The sequence below is a fragment of the Alternaria atra genome, assembly GCF_907166805.1.
Source record: "Alternaria atra isolate CS162 genome assembly, contig: 35, whole genome shotgun sequence".
NCBI lineage: Eukaryota > Fungi > Ascomycota > Dothideomycetes > Pleosporales > Pleosporaceae > Alternaria > Alternaria atra.
The window spans coordinates 1,985,290-2,003,950 of NW_025091334.1; the positions used below are offsets into that span (position 1 = coordinate 1,985,290).

The window sequence follows — 18,661 nt, forward strand, 5'->3', positions numbered from 1 at the left end:
CCGTCATCAGGCGGGACATCTCCATCATCACGCCTCCAACTACCCTCCGCAAGCGGAAGGCCGACGAGGCAGACAACTACCTCAGCCCCGCAGAGGAACCACCCCATAAGAAGACAAATTCCCCTGTTGTCAGTTTACCGGCTACCCCCGTAACCGACGCCGACAAGATGGACTCCGACGACGACTTCAACAGCTCCATGAGCGGCGACGACTTTGACGACCAGGACAGCGATTTGGGCCTGGAGGAGGGTGCGCATCCCTTCAGCTGCTATTGGAAATGTATTCTAACCCTGTGTAGACTCCGACTTTGACATGGACCAAGATGACGTTGGCTTTGAATCGCAAGACAAGGACATCAAGCCCACTAAGCAGGCTTTCGAAGTTGACTTCAAAGTCTTTGACCCTGCCCAGATCCAAGCACAGCAAGACAAGCAGATCGACGAGGTTTCGAGCATCCTCGGCCAACCACCTGAAGCCGCCGCTATCCTTCTCCGCTACCTACGATGGAACAAGGAGCGTTTGATCGATCAATACATGGAGAAGACAGACGAAGTCCTAGAGACAGCAGGACTGGGCCAGGACTCTACCACAAACCCGCCCAAGATCGAGCAGATACCGGGCTTCGTCTGCGATATCTGCTGCGGCGATGACAAGGACATGCGGACGTTTGCCATGAAGTGCGGACACAGGTTTTGCTTGGACTGCTACAGGCAGTACCTCGGCACCAAGATCCAAGACGAAGGAGAGGCCGCTCGGATACGCTGTCCCGGAGAGGGCTGCACTCGGATAGTCGACTCGAAATCGCTAGACCTTCTCGTTACAGCAGATCTCCAAGACAGGTATGTTGATTGCCGCTCTACCTTCCCCAAACCTGCTAACGGTTATAGATACCACACCCTCCTCACACGAACATACGTCGACGATAAAGAGAACCTCAAGTGGTGCCCTGCGCCCGACTGCAAATACGCCGTAGAATGTCCGGTAAAGAGCAAGGATCTCACCAAGATAGTGCCGACAGTACACTGCGAGTGCGGACACGACTTCTGCTTTGGGTGCACGTTAAACAACCACCAACCCGCACCGTGTGCCCTGGTAAAAAAGTGGGTCAAGAAGTGCGAGGACGACTCGGAGACAGCCAACTGGATATCGGCCAACACAAAAGAATGCCCCAACTGTAACTCCACCATCGAGAAAAATGGAGGGTGCAACCACATGACGTGCAGGAAGTGTCGCAACGAGTTCTGCTGGATGTGTATGGGCAAGTGGTCAGAGCACGGCACAAGCTGGTACAACTGCAATCGTTTTGAAGAGAAGAGCGGATCCGAAGCTCGTGATGCGCAGGCCAAGTCGCGACAGTCGCTCGAACGATACCTTCATTACTACAACCGCTTTGCGAACCACGAACAATCGGCCAAGCTCGACAAGGACCTCTACCTCAAGACGGAGAAGAAGATGCAACAACTACAAAACTCATCGGGCATGTCGTGGATTGAGGTGCAGTTCCTGGACCAGGCGTCACATGCGCTTCAGCAGTGTCGACAGGTACTTAAGTGGACCTACGCCTTTGCTTATTACCTTGCCCGCAACAACCTTACGGAGATCTTCGAGGACAACCAAAAGGATCTGGAAATGGCAGTCGAGAATCTCAGTGAGATGTTCGAGAAGCCCATTGATCAGCTCAAGGACCTCAAGGTCGATATCCTTGATAAGACTTCATACTGCACAAAAAGGAGGATTATCGTTCTCAACGATACAGCGGAGAACCTGAAGCTCGGTATGTAGTTGCTCAGCCCCCATTCGACTCGCACCTTGTGGCCCTCATTGAACTGCTGCTAACTTTGACAGGCACCTGGAAGTTCAACGTAGATTTGGTGTAGAATACCGCCATAAGTTTTCGACTCATGGCCTCTGATGGCCCCCAAATCGTCGCCCACGATGGCAGTGCGCGAATGCCCCCTCGCAGACGTCGTCGGCAGTCCATCACCCACGCTGAATTACGTGCCATACTCGGATCGATTAGAGGGAGACCGATATAATGACTTGTATTCAGAAGGTGCTCGCGCACGAAAGACAAGGGTTGGCAAGAATATGATGTTTTCACGCTGTTTTATGTTGCATGGATGGTAAATGGCGCTTTGAGAAGGTTATGGCATTGTTTGCATGGCGTTATATTATCAATCTGTGGCAATCAGCGGTTCAGCGGCTAGGCTTAGCGAATGTGGTTTTTTTCTTCCCTCCTACTCTCCCACGCTCGACGCAGGCACAGAGAAAGATATGAAATTAGATGTGAAATATTGACTGTTGATTTGGCTTGTAGGTATATTGTGACGTGACGTATGAAAGGTGGGTGGAGGATTTCGGGATTGAAATGGAGATGCTGACTGCTGCTCTCTATTGCGGCCTGACAGTGCTGTGCTCCAGCAATCACAATACTTTAGCCAAAACAGCGACCTTAAAAACTTAGACTTGTATCCTCTGTCACGATTCCAGAGCATTTGTAGATGCAGAGCAGGCGGGCCACTCACGACATCCACAAGCTGCATGAACCCATACGAAAATGTCGTCTCGGATAAGAGATGGCGCAAATATACCTGGGTAAGGAAGCCGTAGCACCATGGTACGACAACCAAAATACGGTTGGTCCACTCTACGATGTTAGTCACCGCGAATGTACATGCCATTTCTCGTCTGCTTTCGTTCTAAGCCTCAAACACATACACATGTCGTACTAGTAGCCCGCGTTCCAACATCAACGACTGTAATACCGACAGTGACGTCACATAGTACCTCCGACATGTTTTTCGAACTTCCTACCAAACTTCGGATGATGATATACTCTTACGCACTTACCAGCTCACAGCCGGTATAGATACTACTGTCAGCATCAACACTGGCGGTAGAACCATCTACCTTCCAAAGCTCTACGCGCAGGAGAAATCCATGATAAGGAGTCAAGCCAACTACAATATGTCTGCCTCATCTCATGGCCATGAAGTGGAATAAAGCTACAATCGAGGACGGTATGAGGCTCGGTGCTTGCGACAGTCATAACCGTGATAATAATGCGGGAGTGAATTCAGACCGCAAAGCGCGAGTTTGAAGAAGGATGCTGGGAGGTCTTTATTTCGCTTACAATGAAACTTCAAAATGTACTGTAGGGGCGGGAAGGATACAAACAGGATTGAAGTAAAGTATGATAAGTTATAGAAAAAGAAAATTCAACCCCAATTCAGTAGTTCAAATGCAACATTCACCCCCTTGGTTGTCGTAAAGAGTATCCACTAATGCCACTCCAATCAACTCTAAACATCATATAACTTTCTTCCCACCCCTCCACCATCCCCCGCTCATATCTCTCCACTATCTCCCCCGATGTTCTCCCATCCGGTACTAATCACTTCCATACCAATAACCACCCGGCATCATCACCATATCAATCGCACTTCTGCCAGGCCCAGACCCGGTCGACATATTAGCGTGCATACGCGGTTGGCGAATAGAGTTAACACGCGGTGTCCTCTGTAATTTCAATGGTTTTGCCGGACTAGCCGGGCGACGTACAGTGTGGTAATCGTTGGTATGGTAACCTGATCTAGGTTCTTCGTGGCGACCACGTGGAGGCGAGATACCGCGCGAGTAGGCATAAGGGTTCTGTCGCGCCCATTCTTGGGGGGTGAATCGGTTGTACATGTTGTGCTTTTCTGTGTCTTGGGCTGGGTGAAGTTTTGGTAGATGGTGTTGTCGTTAGTTTTTCTGCATTTTGGGGGCCCGAGACAAGATTTTATAGGTGAGCTAGTCGATGAATGGATGTGAGGCTGTGATTAAAGTGGGGGGTGATGCGACAAGATACGTGCTGGCGGATCTTGAAAGGGCTCTGCGTTGGCTCGCGATGATGGAATATGTTTCATCGTGGAATCAAAGACATTCCAGGCAGATGCATGGGCGCATGTAATCACAGGTCATAGCATCGAATCGACCATGAATTCATGAAGACAAGGACTTTCATTAAACTGTCTACTGTTTCTATAATAGTAGCACACGCTTTGCTGTCGCTAAAGAGTGAAGCATGTGCTAAAGAGTGACAGTAGTTGAGATTAACGTGTGGTAACAGGCACTACAAAAGCCCTGTCTGGGGTTGGCCGTGGTCGACGAGCTTGACAGTGTTAGCATGCACCAAGAATTCGACGTCACTGCTCAGAGGATGGGGGTAGCAGTTGGGCATGTAGTGATGCTGATGATGTTGTAGACGGTGGTTGGCACGCTTGTGGTGGTGGTGATGGTGGCAGAGGCAACGGTGAAAGCAGTCTGGGTGGCGGTACCAGAGATTGGTGTCGAGGTACTGTCATTCGTAGGTAAGCAAGTGCGTGAAAAACAGAAAAAAGGCAATACTTACGTAGTAGCGGTAGCCCTGATGGTCGCAGTCGAGGTTGCAATCACGCGGTCCTGAGTGAATGTGAAGTCAGGGCCGTAGAAACCGGCACGCTTCTTAAGCTTCTGCTTGGGAGCGGTGACCGCAACGCGCTTGCGATGAAGCTTCAAGGTAGAGCATCCGGAAAGCTTGCGACCTCCGATGATGTTCATGTTGTTCTGAATGGCGCCGTTGCTGCCCTTCATGTAACAAGCACCCGGCTTGCCAATGACCCAGGAGACGTTAACACAGCCAGTGGTGGTGTCACAGGCCTGGAGACATTGCTCGTATGTGTCGGTGTAGACGAGACCGTTCGGGACTGTATACTGTGTTAGCTGTTGCGTATTGAAACAACAAATATGAAATACTTACGATCATTGCCGAAACGATCAGCGTCACACTCGACGGCATACAGTGCACCACATGAAGTCGTGAAGGTTGAACCATTGGAACCCGGGCAGGTGACAGAAGCGCCCGTTGGGCTCGCGGCAGGAGCGCTCGACGAGGAATTAAAGACGCTGGTAGGCGTGCATGCGCACTGGTACGCCGTGTTGGAAATCGTCGTGGTAACAGTGACAGTCGAGGGCCCAGGAGCCGAAGCAGCCGAAGTGGCTGGGGCTGAGCTTGTAGCTGCCATAGAAGAAGATGAGGTAATGCGAGAGAAGGTGGCCACAGACGAGGTAGTCGCAGAAGAAGAAGTGCGTGTTGCCGAAGAAGTGAATGCTGCGGAAGTCGAGATACTGCTAATCAATCGTCCACCGATGATGTTGGAGTTGGTCCTCGCACCACTGACCGCGTTCTTCAAGTAGCAAGGACCGCCAATGACGTAGCTGACAGCGACACAGCCTGCAGTAGAAGAACAGTCCGCCAAACACCTTTCATAGGAGCCTGGGTAGGTTGGGCTCATTGGACCCGGAATATCTCCGCCCGCGTAGTCAGAACCGCACTCGACAAGGTACTGTTGACCATTGGCAGTGATGGTAGCACCATTTGAGCTAGGGCACGAAGCGCTGGCGGCGGGGCTGGCAGCAAAACTGGCAGAGGAGCTGGCGGTAACTACTGTGGTACTAACAACAGTGGTCGTAGCAACGGCTGGGGAAGAAGAGCGTGCGGAAGATATGGATGCTACCGAGGATGATGCTACAGGTACAGATGCAATTCTGGCACCCCAGACGTTGCTGTTGGAGTTGGGCGCACCCAGACCATTCTTCAAGTAGCAAGGACCATTAGGAAGGTAAGAGACAGCCTGGCAACCAGTAGCGCTCGCGCAAGCCTGAATACATTGCTCATACGTCGCAGGGTTGTTCGGTGCAATACCGATATCATGGTTGCTACGGTCAATGAAGCATTCAACAACGAAGTCTCCTTGAGACGTGCTGAAGGTCGCACCATTACTAGCAGGGCAAGACAGAGCTGATGCAGATGGCGCCGGGCTAGCTGAAGTAGGAGTGACGGAGCCGGATACGGAGCTTGATGAGGTCAAGCTGGAGGATGTGCGTACAGATGAGCTGACCGGAGCGGGCGAGGGTGACGAAGTCGAAGTGGAGCCCGGCGTTGGGGTAGCGGTAGTCACGACTACAACGGTAGTAGTAGCAACGGAGGAAGAAGAAGAAGATGATGATGATGGGATGGGAGATGGAGAGGATGATGAACTTGGCGATGGGATGGGAGACGAGCTTGAAGACGAGCTCGGTGTCGGGGAAACGGTCGACACGACGACAACGGTTGTGGTTGCCACTAAAGATGAGGAAAACGACGAGACTGGAGCAGAGTTGGAAGAGGAACTTGGCGATGGCGTAGCTGTCGAAACGACGACCACGGTGGTAGTCGATACCGGAGTCGACGAGGACGGCACGATCAGGGTAGGAGATGAGCTGAACGATGATGACGACGCGATCGGAGCAGCAGAGCTGGAAGATGATGACGGCACGATCGGGGAAGGAGATGGGCTGGAAGAGCTCAATCGTGTAGACGTGCTCGAGGACGTTGGGCACGAGGTGATGGTCTGCGTGAAAGGACTGGTGACCGGAAAGGTAACAGTGGCTGTGCTTGTCTTTGTGCTAGTAGAGGAGGCGGAAGTGACCGTGGTAGTCGCTGCGGGCTGAATGGGAGCAATAGCAGTGTTGGTAGTAGTCGAGGTCACCAGAACAGTGGTTGTGGCGACTGTGGTCGGAGCAGGCTGGTCGCCGAATGTGGCAGTAAAAGGGCGAGGGGTGATTGCGAATGGGTTGAGAAATTGGAAATTGTCGAGCGTGTAAGCACCCACGTTAACCCAGTTGAAAAGGTCGGCGTTGTTACAGAAGATACCTGTGTAGGTTGCGGGTACTCCTTGTGTGACATAAGAGCAGGTACGGGTGTACAAGAGATAGGGGTTGGAAATGATAGGAGTGAAGGTAGGCCTAGTTCCTTGATAACAAGTAGAAGTTCCCGACATGTAAGTCATCTGGATGCCGAATTCGTCGCCAGTTCCAAATGAATGCTTGGCTTGATCGTAGCTGAAGGTTGGGGTGGCCGTCCCAATGAGGGACGGCAAGCCTGCGGCAACGAGCGAGCAGCCTGACATGTTGGTCGATTACTGATGATTGAACGACTGTAGGAGAATAGCGATTGTATAGATCTAGTAGAATGCTCAATTCTGAAAGCAAGCAGATGCCCCCTTTTATATACTCCGTCCTTACCAGCTTTAGGGTGGCTCAAGGTGATGAGTTCATGGACTTGGGAGGGTTTAGAGGTTCCCTGAACCATCAATCGACATCACGGTGTCATCGCAGGTCCCTGAGAAGAAAGTTTTCTTCCTGGTTGGCATCAAGTATGTCAGGGAGGGGCCGATACGTGGGGCTCTGGAGCACACCCGTTGCTACCATCAGGGGCATGTGCTTCGGAAAGCTTAGGCATCTTTTTGAGCGGGGTAAGAAGGTGCGTATACATTTCCGCGAGCTTGAGCATTGCGTGTCGGTTAGACTCTCGAAATTCGCATAACGGAAGCACGTGTGGTGTTTGTATGAATTGTGAACGTAGAAACATGACGTTTGGCAGCACGGACCGCCGCTAAGCCTTTAGCGCAGGGGGTTTTCCGCAATCCAGTTCTGCCTTCGTCTTCAAGGCATGGAGGCTTTACAGCTGCATTCTAGGTTTCAATTTCGCCCTCAAGAAAAGGTCAATTTACTCCAGTTGTTGGCTGACATATCGTATCCTCAATCCTCCGGAAACACGCCGTCATCACTGGGAAATACAATCTGCCAAATAAGCTCCAGCCTCGAAAGGTCTGCTATCGAAGATTGCATCATGAATGATCCCTGCATCTCTGCAACCTTTCACATATGCTGGTAGACTGACGCAGAACCACAAGATTACCTAAATACAGTCCGCATCTTTTGCTAATGCATGTCCAGCATTGTCAGGACCGGCTTCTGGGGATGGTACCTGACTGGAAATCCATTGTACAAACGCCCTTGATCTGCAAGTTCTGACCAATACCATGATGCGGTGGATTCATGAGTGAACAAACCCGGACCACTTTCCACCATGTCTGTCTTCTATCATCCAAGGTCCCCTCGCTCCTAATCCCATTGCGGCTTGAATTTCCGATATATGGAGGGGAACCTGACCCCTCTTGTGGGAACAGGACGCACATTCGATGAACCAGAGAGGCATCGTGATGAATGATGAGATGCTGTAATAATTGGCAGGGAGATTGTCGGATGCATAGCTTATTGAGCTGGGCCATAGGTCGAGAATCAACGGGAACATGCAAATGGCGATCCGACGCCGGTTGGAGAAGAACAACGAGGTAGTGGTAAAGGGGAATATTAGTGGTTGGTGGAGTGCCGGAATGTATTGACGATCAGGAAACTATGGCGATGAATACCATTGTGATGTTATACTCTCCATTATGGCGACTTGAAGGGTTCCAACAGTTCGCATCACCGCACTTCCTGAGTTGCAGTATGTAGATCAAGCGGAGCACGCTAAGTTGCGAAGTCGTTTTGATCAGGCCACCAGTCAACGGTGAACGGCACCGAAAGATTCAATAGGACATAAAAGTTAGGCCTTAAATTACAGAAGTTATTTCTGTGCTCCATTCTCTAGGTGAACCTACCTCAGGTGGTTTTGTTCAATCTCCCACCCTCTTCTTCTGACGCCCTCATTTTCACTTGCCTTCCATGTTTCTATCAGACCTTTCAATCGGACCCTGATCTCCTTTTTGACGATAGCCTTCTCCTCCCACAACTTAGGTCCCACAAGCTCTATCAGTGCTGCTGCAACCTCGACCCTCATCAATTCCGGTGCTGTTAGCCAGCTCAGTCTTGTCTTACTGATGTCGCCTACGTAGATGGCAGTCAGGATGCGGTTGTTGATGAGCGCGCCATGTAGCAGATCGTGTTTATCGTAGGTAACCATCCTCGTGCCAAATCGTTTTTCTCCCCTTTGGCTACCTTCGGAACGCACAATATCAGTGGCGAGGTAGGTAGACATCTGATCAAATTGCTTATGGTAGACTGGACCCATCTTGTCGACAACGGCGATCAGCTGACCCGCAAAAATCTTGCATTTCCGCTCGCGTATTGCTTCATCTTCATCGCGTGATGGCCATGGATAGTCAAGCAGGAGAAGACGCCAGGGGAACGTGTCAGGTAATACTGAAGGCTTTCGGGCGGGATCGCGTCCCCATTCTCGTGTGCGCAAAGTGTTTACGTAGGACACCATTGCCTCCAAGATCGGTTTGCCATACGGTAACCACCACTTCTTGCCGAGGTAGTGACCAGTCAGTAGCCTTTTGCAAAGGTCTTTCATGGACTTGTTGTATACTGGTGCGTCGTTCCAAAGTGATGCAGTGAAAAGTTTGAGAAATTGCTCCTGGACGAGTTTTGGTGTAATGACCGCATCATCAGAAGAATCTACAGCATGCTCCAGAAGTCCGACGACATCGAGATACATATCGTTCGTAAAGTCATAGCCTATAGCGTCGCTCGTTTGTCCGTACAATTGCAGCCATGTTTGGACTTCAGGAAGCGAACGCAGTGCAGGGTCAGCACCAAGCCGTTGATTCATTGCTCGCATGGGCGCTGGGAGTGCGATTCTGAAAGACATATAAGCCACATATTCTTCCAATACGAAGCGCGGAATATGAAGTAATTTCTCCTTCTCTACCGAGAGTAAAGTCCTATTCACGGACGGGTGTCGCGGGATGGGTGGAATGCTAAAGTCTCCAAGCAACGCATCTTCCAATCCATATTTGCGAAGGAACAATGCTGCCCACCTCGCCGTTTGATCTCTTAGGCTCCGCAGTATTGGCAGCATGATTCGATCAACGAAAGATTGGAAATCGCTTGCAGTGGTCTTGTCATGACGAAGATATGCAACCAGAGCGACCAGAATCGGTGATTCTGAACTTTCAGTACCCGTAATACCCGATTGTAGCTCGGGAAGGGATAGATCCTGTTCGCATTGCACCCAGATCGCCTCGTCTAGCGGCTGTCTCTCATTTAAGACTCCTGCTAGCCGTATGAACAACTCCAGGAGGGTGAGTACTTCGCGAGACTGCTTTCCAGACTTAGACTCAAGCAGGACAATAAGGCTTTTGACAATGTTGAGCCGAACGTCAACATGTAGTTTCATTTTGGAAAGTCTCGATAGCACAGAAAGAGCATAGTCCGATCCGATGAAGTCCAAGTCTTGGAACAGCTGAGCAAGCATCTTGACTGTAGTTACTTTGGCATGCGTTTCATCTGTCGATGCAACTTCGTGGTCGTCTGGGTTCCTCTTATTACCATCCTTGCCTTGAAGAATATGAAAGAGCCCGTCGGCAAAAGCTTCGATGCAAGATCTTGCCTGCGTAGCCGGAAGTCGTCGGAGGAAACTAGATTTGAGTAGTTTCCGATGCCATGAGCTTGACTTTGGCCTGCCCAGAATCGTACGGACAACTGACTGAATGGCCAAACCAGGTCTGTCACTCTCGCACAATCGCGCGACTAGCTCCATAGCAACCTCGTGCGGATCCAAACCACTCGAATCCTTATCGAACTTATTGAGCGCGCTGATGAGGTTCTGTGCGGACTGTGCCAGTAATGCAGGAGGTATCGTATCGAGATGACCATGTATGTCCCTGGCAGCTATGTACTTGTTGGGCTCTTCCGAGATGAGGAAGTCGTCGTCTAGATACAGAGAGGGGTATCGCGTGTCTTTTGCTGAAGGGAATGGAGTAGCTAGTAGGCGGTCGTTGCTAAAGAATTTTGCATCGAGATACAACAAAGCCGACAAGACACCACCTTCACCCATATCGCGTGTTGTAGTCCAAAGATGTCGGAGTTCTTCTTTGTAGGCAGGAACTTTAGCTGGTGACGCGGCGACGTGGAGAATCGTGGAAGGCGTTGCATACATGCTCTGACATATGCCCACAGAGAAATTTACATAGGTGGGCTCACCAAGTTCTCGTGCAGGAAAGTTTGGTCTTGATGCAAAGGGGTTCCATTCACACGACTCACCGGAACCGTCGTCCTCTGGTAGCAACGGCCAAGGCTTCTTGATAGTGCTCATCGCATCCTCAGGCGGCCACTCACTCAAACACCGTGGTTTCTTGTCGCCCCAAAAGCGTATCGCCTCATCTTCCGTCATCCGGGTTGAACTCAAAGGACCGACTGCATACTCCCACACTTTTCCGACACGTCCTTGTCTCTCCGCTCTGTCGCATGCTTTAGGTATGTAAAGTTGTAGAGCGTGTCGGTAGCAATCCACGAACATCCCGCTTGCCTTTCGAGAGTCTTCGTCCGATGGTGAAGGTTGAAGTGCAGTCTTTGGGTCTGGAAACAGGGTACGATGGGTACGCGATGCAATGTAAGGCGCAACGCTGTTCAGATCCTTCACATTTAAGATCCACGGAGCGGTAAGATATTGAAGTGCAAGTCCTCGTGGGAAAGGCTCGGGAAGTGCGGCTGTAGCAGGATGAGCTGAAGGCCGCAACCTGCACCAGAGTTCATCTCGCGCACGAGCGAGCGAGTCGAAGAATGCATAGGTCGAGTTGTCGGTGCTCCCGAGCTCAATTGTGAAGCCTTTGTGATAGGCAAGAATGCCGCGGAGGAAATTAGCGTGAAGTCTTTCATAGCCCTCTTGCTGCGCCTTCTCCTCAATCGCAATAATCATCGGAATTGTTTCATCCCAGAGACAAGCCAGTATCTCTTGGTCAGAAGCATTAAGCTGCTTCTTGACTGTCGGTGTGAGATCGATGCGCAGTTTGACAACCTGGTAGAACAATTCGAAGACACCGCTCCAATTGTTTGCCCGGAATGATGGTTCTCTCAAGGCTTCGCAAACTGTATCAAACATGTCTCGCAGAATCGTGTTTGCTGCAGAAACCCGCTGATGCAGCTCGACCTGGCTTAACATCCTATTAATTGACTCAGGAATACCTGACAGTAGACGTATAGCTTCTTCAGGATACGAATGGAGGTAGATCTCACAAATCACAAGCGGATCTCGTAAGAAACGTTTAGCCCATTCCAGAATTTGTTTCAGCATCTGAAGTGATCCAGTGGCTATGGCAGCGAACAGCGCTGACTTGGCGAAGAATGCGCGTTGCTCCGGATGAGACGCAGTGGCAGCCTTCTTCTTGCGCATATCGATGTAGCCACTGGCCATGGTCTTGGCTTCATCTTGTTTGCCGTTCAGGCTGAGTAGGAAGATGTGAATCAGATTCGGGTCGCCACTTGAGCCTTCGAAGGTCGAAGTTGAGCTAAAAATGGAGCAATTCCGATCTGCGTCGATCAGATCTATGTCTCCCCTTGTTCTTCTCAAACGAGAGAATAGTAGAAGAGCGTCTGCAGGAGACATGTTGGAAAAGAAGCTGTGATGAATCGAGCCCTCGGTTTTCGCAAGATCTTTATCGCTCTCAAGATCAAGTGAGGTAGACGCTTGGTAACAGAGTTTCAAGAGTGGGTAACTTTGCTTTGCTGGGATCCCAGAGAGGATGTCATTCCAATCTCCGATATTGGTCTTGCTGATCGTACCACATACTGTATGAGAACACAGTCTCCGGAGTTGCTGTTCGAACAAGCTTGGCTGTTGTGACCAGCAAAAGGCCACTTGCTGGAGGAAGTCGCCCTGGAAGTCAGTAATGTGGCGACCCGTGCTTGGATGGATCTCCAAATATCGCATCGTGAGGTCCACGATTCGTTGTGTAGTGTTCCAGTCTGCATTCTTCTTGATAGCGCGTTTCAAGAGGGGATTGACGAGTTGGTCGATGAAGGTTTCATCCTCCATTACGCGGCGGGCTGAATTGCTCAAGGTCTCTAGAACTTTCAAAGAAAATTCCATAGACCTCGAGAAGCCAGTCGTGGTCGATTTGGCCGGAGGATACTGATGCAATAGACCTTGAAACATGGACATGTCGAGGGTGGGTGACTGCGCCGCGCTGAGTGATCGAATGAGCTGCTCTTGCATATACTCCGGATAGTATTTGATGAGATGCTTTCCCGGCGGCACTCTCCATATTCCTTTATAATCGCTCGCAATAGCCTTTTTCACTAGGTTTTCTGAGCACGCAGGAATCAAATATCCATAGAACTTTCCGAGTGCACGTCTATCCTTGGTCCTGTGCGGCGTATCAGGGAATTGATCTGGGTGTAGCGTTTTGAAGAATTGTGTGAAAAGCTCCCTTTTCTCAGCCAAGTCCGTCCCTCTACCGCAACTGCCAATTGCCACACAAGCTGATCTGATCTCGCGCACCGAGAAGTCAGCAAAGATGTCAAGCAAACCAGCAGTACCTCCAATCCCCTCCCACGTCTCCCTCCATCGCGATGAACGGAGTGCTTTGCGAAGCTGCTTGATCGCGAATTTGCGGGTCAGTACAGAGAAATTCTGGCTGAGCGCTTCGCGGATGACGGATGGCGACTTTGCTACGCCGAGCCATGGTGTAAACGTAAACGGGGATATCGAGCCTCTCTCGATAGCTTGGAGAAGTTGCGTTGTGATTTCTCCGACTGGCACATCATTCAATGTCTGGCTGTAGTAGTCTCGAAGCTCAGCAGGCGTGGAAGCTCGAATGCGACGCGTGTCGAGATCAGCGGTCATCTTGTGTGGAGCCGAGGTAGAATGGGCTGCACACGCTGGTGTCCTGAATTACTTGTAGCAGCGACATCATTGATATAGTATTCAGAATGCCAGGCACGATGCACGTGAAGGGCGGCGTAGGCAGGCGTGGTCGGATGGAGGAAGGCGAAAGATCAGGCGGGCCGCATTGTGGGGCGGTCGTGTGGTTGAAAGGGCTGTTGGAAGCCTGAGATGCCTTCTATGACATCACTTTACGCCCTGAATTCGGCGGTAGCGCTTGGACGATATTACACCTTACAGATTCTCTTCTCTGGCTTCCAGTCACTTATGCCCTAATATCTAAAAGGCGCACCACGACGATGTCGCGCATCTGGATCCTTTCATGACAGTATCTAGGTAATCTCGTGCAATACGCATTCCTAATGGTTGTACATACGCGTACGGCGGTATGAAAGATTGTAAGGTCCGATATTTGCGACTAGTCTATACTATTTGTCTGACCTTAGATTCACTTCCTGGAGAACGGACAAGGGCGTAGGAGATAGACTTACTCTACATGATCATCAAAGGAAGTAGTCTGCTCACGCTTTGACTCCTACATCACCGCGATGTCTCTGAGCGATCTCCGAGGTTTCATAGCCGTTGCTCTCCCAGAACGGCCTCTCAGTCCTTCGAGCACCACCAGTCAACGATGTAGTCAACCCACAGGGATCTATAAAGGTCATAATCCACGGCATGTCATCCTTCCATCCTGAACCCTGCAGCTCAGTCTGCCCATCCTGAGCCAGGTAGATGTGATAGTCCTCCGGTAGGTAGTGGCGCGGATGGCGATAATTCCACAACACGGTGTTTACGAGCATGAGACTCGCCTCAAAAACCCAAAAGAACCATTCATATCGTATTATTGGAGAAAGCGCCATGGGATCCCAATCTTGCGATGGATTTTGGGGTATGTGACTGAAACCGAAGTGCTCAACTATGCGATAGATCGTGCGGGTAAGGATAAGGGTCATACTGATGTACAGCGTGAAGAGTGGACCCTGCACTTTCCTTGACCTGATCCCACCATTCATACACCGCGTATGGAACATCCCAGCAATCATGCAAAAGAAAAGGATGACACCGACCTGCAAGACTAGTGCTACCTTCATGAAGATATGTCCAAGGTTGGCATAGGTCTCGAGGACGTTGGGGTTCGCCAGCCAAGAAACGCCAATCGCATTTAGAACTTCCACAATGCTAGAGATTGCGCCAAACGTGGTGAGGGTACGACCAGGGTGGAGAGGCGAGTGGTAAGGAACATAGTAGAGTATTCGGCCGAGTACATGGTAGTTGGCCAACTCTAGGATTGGACTGATCATTGGGTGTTGGTTACTATCAAAGAAGAGGACCAATCACTTACGGTGCGCAGTATATCAGTATTGTACTTGCAAGATATGCTCCGATATCCTCATAGTAGAATGCGCCATAAGAACGAACGGCAAAGCCTGCCGTGAATAGTAGACCGCAGAGCGGATGAAGGCCAGTAATTTTCCATGCTTTGTATCTAATGCATTGCCAGACATGTGCAATTGTCGCAACTGCAAACCATGCTGCGAACATAGGAGGAGCCCATTTGACGGGCTGGTATAGATAGACACTACCAGGGACGATATCGCCGTTTGCAAGAACCATTGTAACTTTCGATCGTTGAGAGAGCAAGGGGATGGTATGAGAAGCAGTATGCGAACCCCGCGGTTTTATACCGCAAGGGCTACAGTAAAAGCTTCAAAATAGTGAATAATGTCTCAAGATAGCATGCTTAACGGAATTACTACGGGCTAGTCCAAAAGTGGCACTGATGTTGGCCAAGATTCCGGTGGGATCACGTGCGCAAGCACTGCTTTGACATACCTAAATATCGCCTCCTTGACGAGAAACCGGTAAGGGTCAATCGAACGAACAGAGCGATAACGTCCTGTCGCAGAACCAAATTAACTCAGCGATCTCGCGACTATATGCAGTTCAAGTGCGACGTGTGAGATACTTGCAACTTCTCATAGTGGCAGACGTATACACACAAAGAAATATAGTGGTGGTGCGCGAGGCGCGACGACAGTGCCCTGACCTGGGCTTCATTTGGGTGGTGTTTGCAAGGTAGGGTCACTTGAGCCCTGGAGGGAAGTTGAGACGACGCGAATGCTGATTGGACCAGGACGCATCACTCCTTCCTGCCGAACGACCTCATCATAGCCCATCAAACCCCAAAACCATATTTCTGCATACTTCAAATCACCAATCAGATACTTCACTTATCTAATGTAGTAGGCAGCACAAGCTTCTGCGCGGCACCTCCGAACACGAACCCGTTCAAGGCCCCCAGCCACATGTACCTGCAAGTAAGCCGCCTCACCTTGACTAGACCCAATGCGGTAGCAATGATGGCCAAGACGGACATATCGACCAGTATAGCTATCGCCATCAGCCACTCATCAGTATCAGACCAGACCGTAAGCTTAAGCCCTCTGTAGTAATAAATCTGCAGAAATGCGAAGTTCTATGGAGCGTTCAGACCTGCCGCGACCACCGTCTTCTTCACGTATACCTTCTGATTGAATATACGCAATTTTATCCACCGTCGGAAGCGACCATGGCCGAAAAAGGAGAAAAGAAAGCAATACGCCAATGTTGGGATTGCCTCAAACGGCGTCTAGTATGCGATAACACACTACCGCACTGCAAGAAGTGTCATAAAGCTGGTCGGCAGTGCTCTGGTTACGATGACGCAAAACCGCTGCAGTGGGTTCAGCCAGGCAAGGTGACTTCTAGACGAAGGAGGAAGAAAGACAATGGCGAACCGACGATCTACACCGTTGGGCCTACAACCAATAGTGGGACGAGACTATGTCATGAAGCTAGCGCACCTGAACATAAGCTCTGTGGACCGTTGCATGAAGAGGACTATATCTGTGAACCCGTAGACTACGAAGCAGCTCTAGCGGCTTGGGGGGAGGATCGACCCCCCCACGCTGAGAATCGGGTCGCAGAACTTCATGCACTGTCTTTCAAGATGATAGCTAGTGCCAGAGAGGCTGCTAGGATATTCGAGATTGGCGGAAGGGCCAAGATTGAAGCGATTGTCGAAAGCGGCTCACAAGAGGAGGCTGCGAAGTTGTTGCGCTCGAATCTTAATCCTCTTCAACGGCTTAAACGTCTACTTTGGGTTTTACAGGTGGAGGATGTACCGATGTACAAAGACCTTATGGATGAAACATCTGAAGTGGTGCAAGCCGTTCAGTACTGTAAGTGATCCTTTCATGTTTCCGATTCTTGACCTTTGAACGGATGTCTGGAACAACTGGCTGATGCGACCAGATAACCTACGCATACATACAAGATACAAGGCAGCCGGAGAGTTGGCACCTAATCCTGCCCTCGTACCTTTTCCTGTACAAGCCTTACATTTACTCACCCCAGCCATTCACCATGCACTCGTCTGCCTGTCCCTCAATCATTTCATCCACACTCTACCGTCGAGAACAGATCGCGCAGTGGTTACCCCCAACCGATGGAAAATGTATCATCACCGTGGAGCAGCTCTGCGAGCACTAAGCCGGCATATCGGCCAAGACAAGACAAGATGTTCGGACATGACAATCACCACCATTCTTATGTTCATGTGTTTAGAGGTAAGTCGAGCATATTTGGATGGCGAGACTTCAAGTAAAGTACTGACGAGTACCTCTAGGTCCAGAATCCTACCTTTGCGGACTGGCGTTTGCATGTGGATGGTATGAAGCGAATAGTCGACCTGAGAGGCGGGCCGAAGAAACTCATGAAGGAGGCACCGCACTTGGTACCATCATTGGTGATCTACCTACTGTACGTCGCTTCCGTCTTCCAGGCTGCATTCAATATCTCACTCAGATGATCAGTATTGTGTCTCTGGCCAACACGTGCAGTCCTTCGTGGGACCAAGTCGAGATCAGCAACACTGCAGAAGACATCACCGGGGATATAATCGGCATTTACAGCCTCATCTTTCCGTACACGCTTTGTCCGCCCGACCTATTCACCGAGATGCTGCGTACTAACCGACTACGCGCCAAAGCTTCTGCGGCAGTGTTACAGTGTGACTTTGATCCGGAACACACGCTGGAGGCTCACGATCTCCTTACTCGCATCGATGCCTTCTCCGCCGAGGACTGGGCGCAACCCGGGACCTTCTACACGGAATGGCTGACCATTGGCACCGTGTACAAGTCCGCCGTCGCGCTGTACGCCACCTTGTCCTTCGGCTCACTCACTGTCCTCCCACCAACGTTTGCAGCGCTTGACAGTCAAACAGCTTACGGCGATGTCCTACTCAGCAACCTTCGCGTCGCACTCAAAGCCCCACGTATCGCTAGGTTTATGGTATGGCCGCTGATCGTGGCGGGTGTAGAGGCTATACATCGTGGGGAGGCGACAAGGAACTGGGTTGAGGCGAGTTTAGAGGATCTAAGCAGGACGCTAGGGACGAGTTATCCGCTGAAAGCGTGTTTGATATTGAGGAGATATTGGAAGGGCGGAGTTTCGGGGTGGGATGAGTGTTTTGATCGACCGTATATGGTCGTTTTCTAGAGAGCGAGCTAGTCATGGTAGTCTAAAGTTGTTCATCGAGTCATACCAAAAGTTTCGTAATGTATGGCTAGTATGCGTAATGTACAGGCTTGCTATACAGAGGGGAGATGGGGACCCCTTTCCTCATACCCAAACGCCAATCTATGCAGTTGTCGTGTGCCAGATCCGAGAAGAGATTTTGCAGCCTCCACTGTCTCCCCGCAGTGAAGCGGTGTTGCTGTCTGCGCGGTAACGCAGCACTACCGCTCCAGGCCCTTGTTGTCTGGATCCTCATCGCCCTTGGTCTCCTTGACGTCCTTGTAGGGCCGTCCGGCGTAGAGCATGTATCCCTTCTCCTCGATTGTGCCCGTCTTCTCGTCTGCCTCGGCTCGTCCCTGGCCAAATGCGCCCGTCTCGAGTTGTCCCTGTACGGCAATTGGGCGGTTGCCGCGGAATCGCTTGCGCATGTCAATCATGCCTTTTTTGCATTCGGCGTATCCTTTCTGCAATTGCTGGCATTGGGTGGGGAGCGTGTATTTGAGGGGCGGACGCAGACATTCGCCGGGAGTGTGTCTGTCGACCATTATGCAGTCGCTATTTTGGAGGCAGAATGCCAGCGCAGCGCCT

At 50.7% G+C, this 18,661-nt stretch overlaps 6 protein-coding genes across 6 annotated transcripts; 2 read left to right on the forward strand and 4 right to left on the reverse strand.

Moving 5' to 3' along the window:
- Positions 1 to 167: 167 nt before the first annotated feature.
- On the forward strand, positions 168 to 1,877 carry ALTATR162_LOCUS11558 (uncharacterized protein; the record flags this gene model as incomplete). Its single annotated transcript, XM_043319200.1, has 4 exons — positions 168 to 249; positions 299 to 839; positions 888 to 1,774; positions 1,846 to 1,877. The coding sequence occupies 4 exons, from the start codon at positions 168 to 170 to the stop codon at positions 1,875 to 1,877; spliced, it is 1,542 nt and encodes a 513-aa protein (XP_043175135.1).
- A 2,512-nt stretch (positions 1,878 to 4,389) lies between these two features.
- ALTATR162_LOCUS11559 (uncharacterized protein) lies at positions 4,390 to 6,971 on the reverse strand (the record flags this gene model as incomplete). Its single annotated transcript, XM_043319201.1, has 4 exons — positions 4,390 to 4,727; positions 4,781 to 5,821; positions 5,874 to 6,426; positions 6,492 to 6,971. 4 exons carry the CDS (start codon positions 6,969 to 6,971, stop codon positions 4,390 to 4,392), a joined length of 2,412 nt encoding a protein of 803 aa, XP_043175136.1.
- Positions 6,972 to 8,503: 1,532 nt separating this feature from the next.
- On the reverse strand, positions 8,504 to 13,474 carry ALTATR162_LOCUS11560 (uncharacterized protein; the record flags this gene model as incomplete). Its single annotated transcript, XM_043319202.1, has 1 exon — positions 8,504 to 13,474. The coding sequence occupies one exon, from the start codon at positions 13,472 to 13,474 to the stop codon at positions 8,504 to 8,506; it is 4,971 nt and encodes a 1,656-aa protein (XP_043175137.1).
- Positions 13,475 to 14,034: 560 nt separating this feature from the next.
- Positions 14,035 to 15,127, reverse strand: ALTATR162_LOCUS11561 (uncharacterized protein; the record flags this gene model as incomplete). Its single annotated transcript, XM_043319203.1, has 2 exons — positions 14,035 to 14,806; positions 14,856 to 15,127. 2 exons carry the CDS (start codon positions 15,125 to 15,127, stop codon positions 14,035 to 14,037), a joined length of 1,044 nt encoding a protein of 347 aa, XP_043175138.1.
- Positions 15,128 to 16,082: 955 nt separating this feature from the next.
- On the forward strand, positions 16,083 to 18,055 carry ALTATR162_LOCUS11562 (uncharacterized protein; the record flags this gene model as incomplete). The annotated part of the gene is made up of 4 exons (XM_043319204.1): positions 16,083 to 16,734; positions 16,808 to 17,121; positions 17,181 to 17,314; positions 17,368 to 18,055. The coding sequence occupies 4 exons, from the start codon at positions 16,083 to 16,085 to the stop codon at positions 18,053 to 18,055; spliced, it is 1,788 nt and encodes a 595-aa protein (XP_043175139.1).
- A 239-nt stretch (positions 18,056 to 18,294) lies between these two features.
- Positions 18,295 to 18,618, reverse strand: ALTATR162_LOCUS11563 (uncharacterized protein; the record flags this gene model as incomplete). The annotated part of the gene is made up of 1 exon (XM_043319205.1): positions 18,295 to 18,618. One exon carries the CDS (start codon positions 18,616 to 18,618, stop codon positions 18,295 to 18,297), a length of 324 nt encoding a protein of 107 aa, XP_043175140.1.
- Between the last annotated feature and the right edge of the window lie 43 nt (positions 18,619 to 18,661).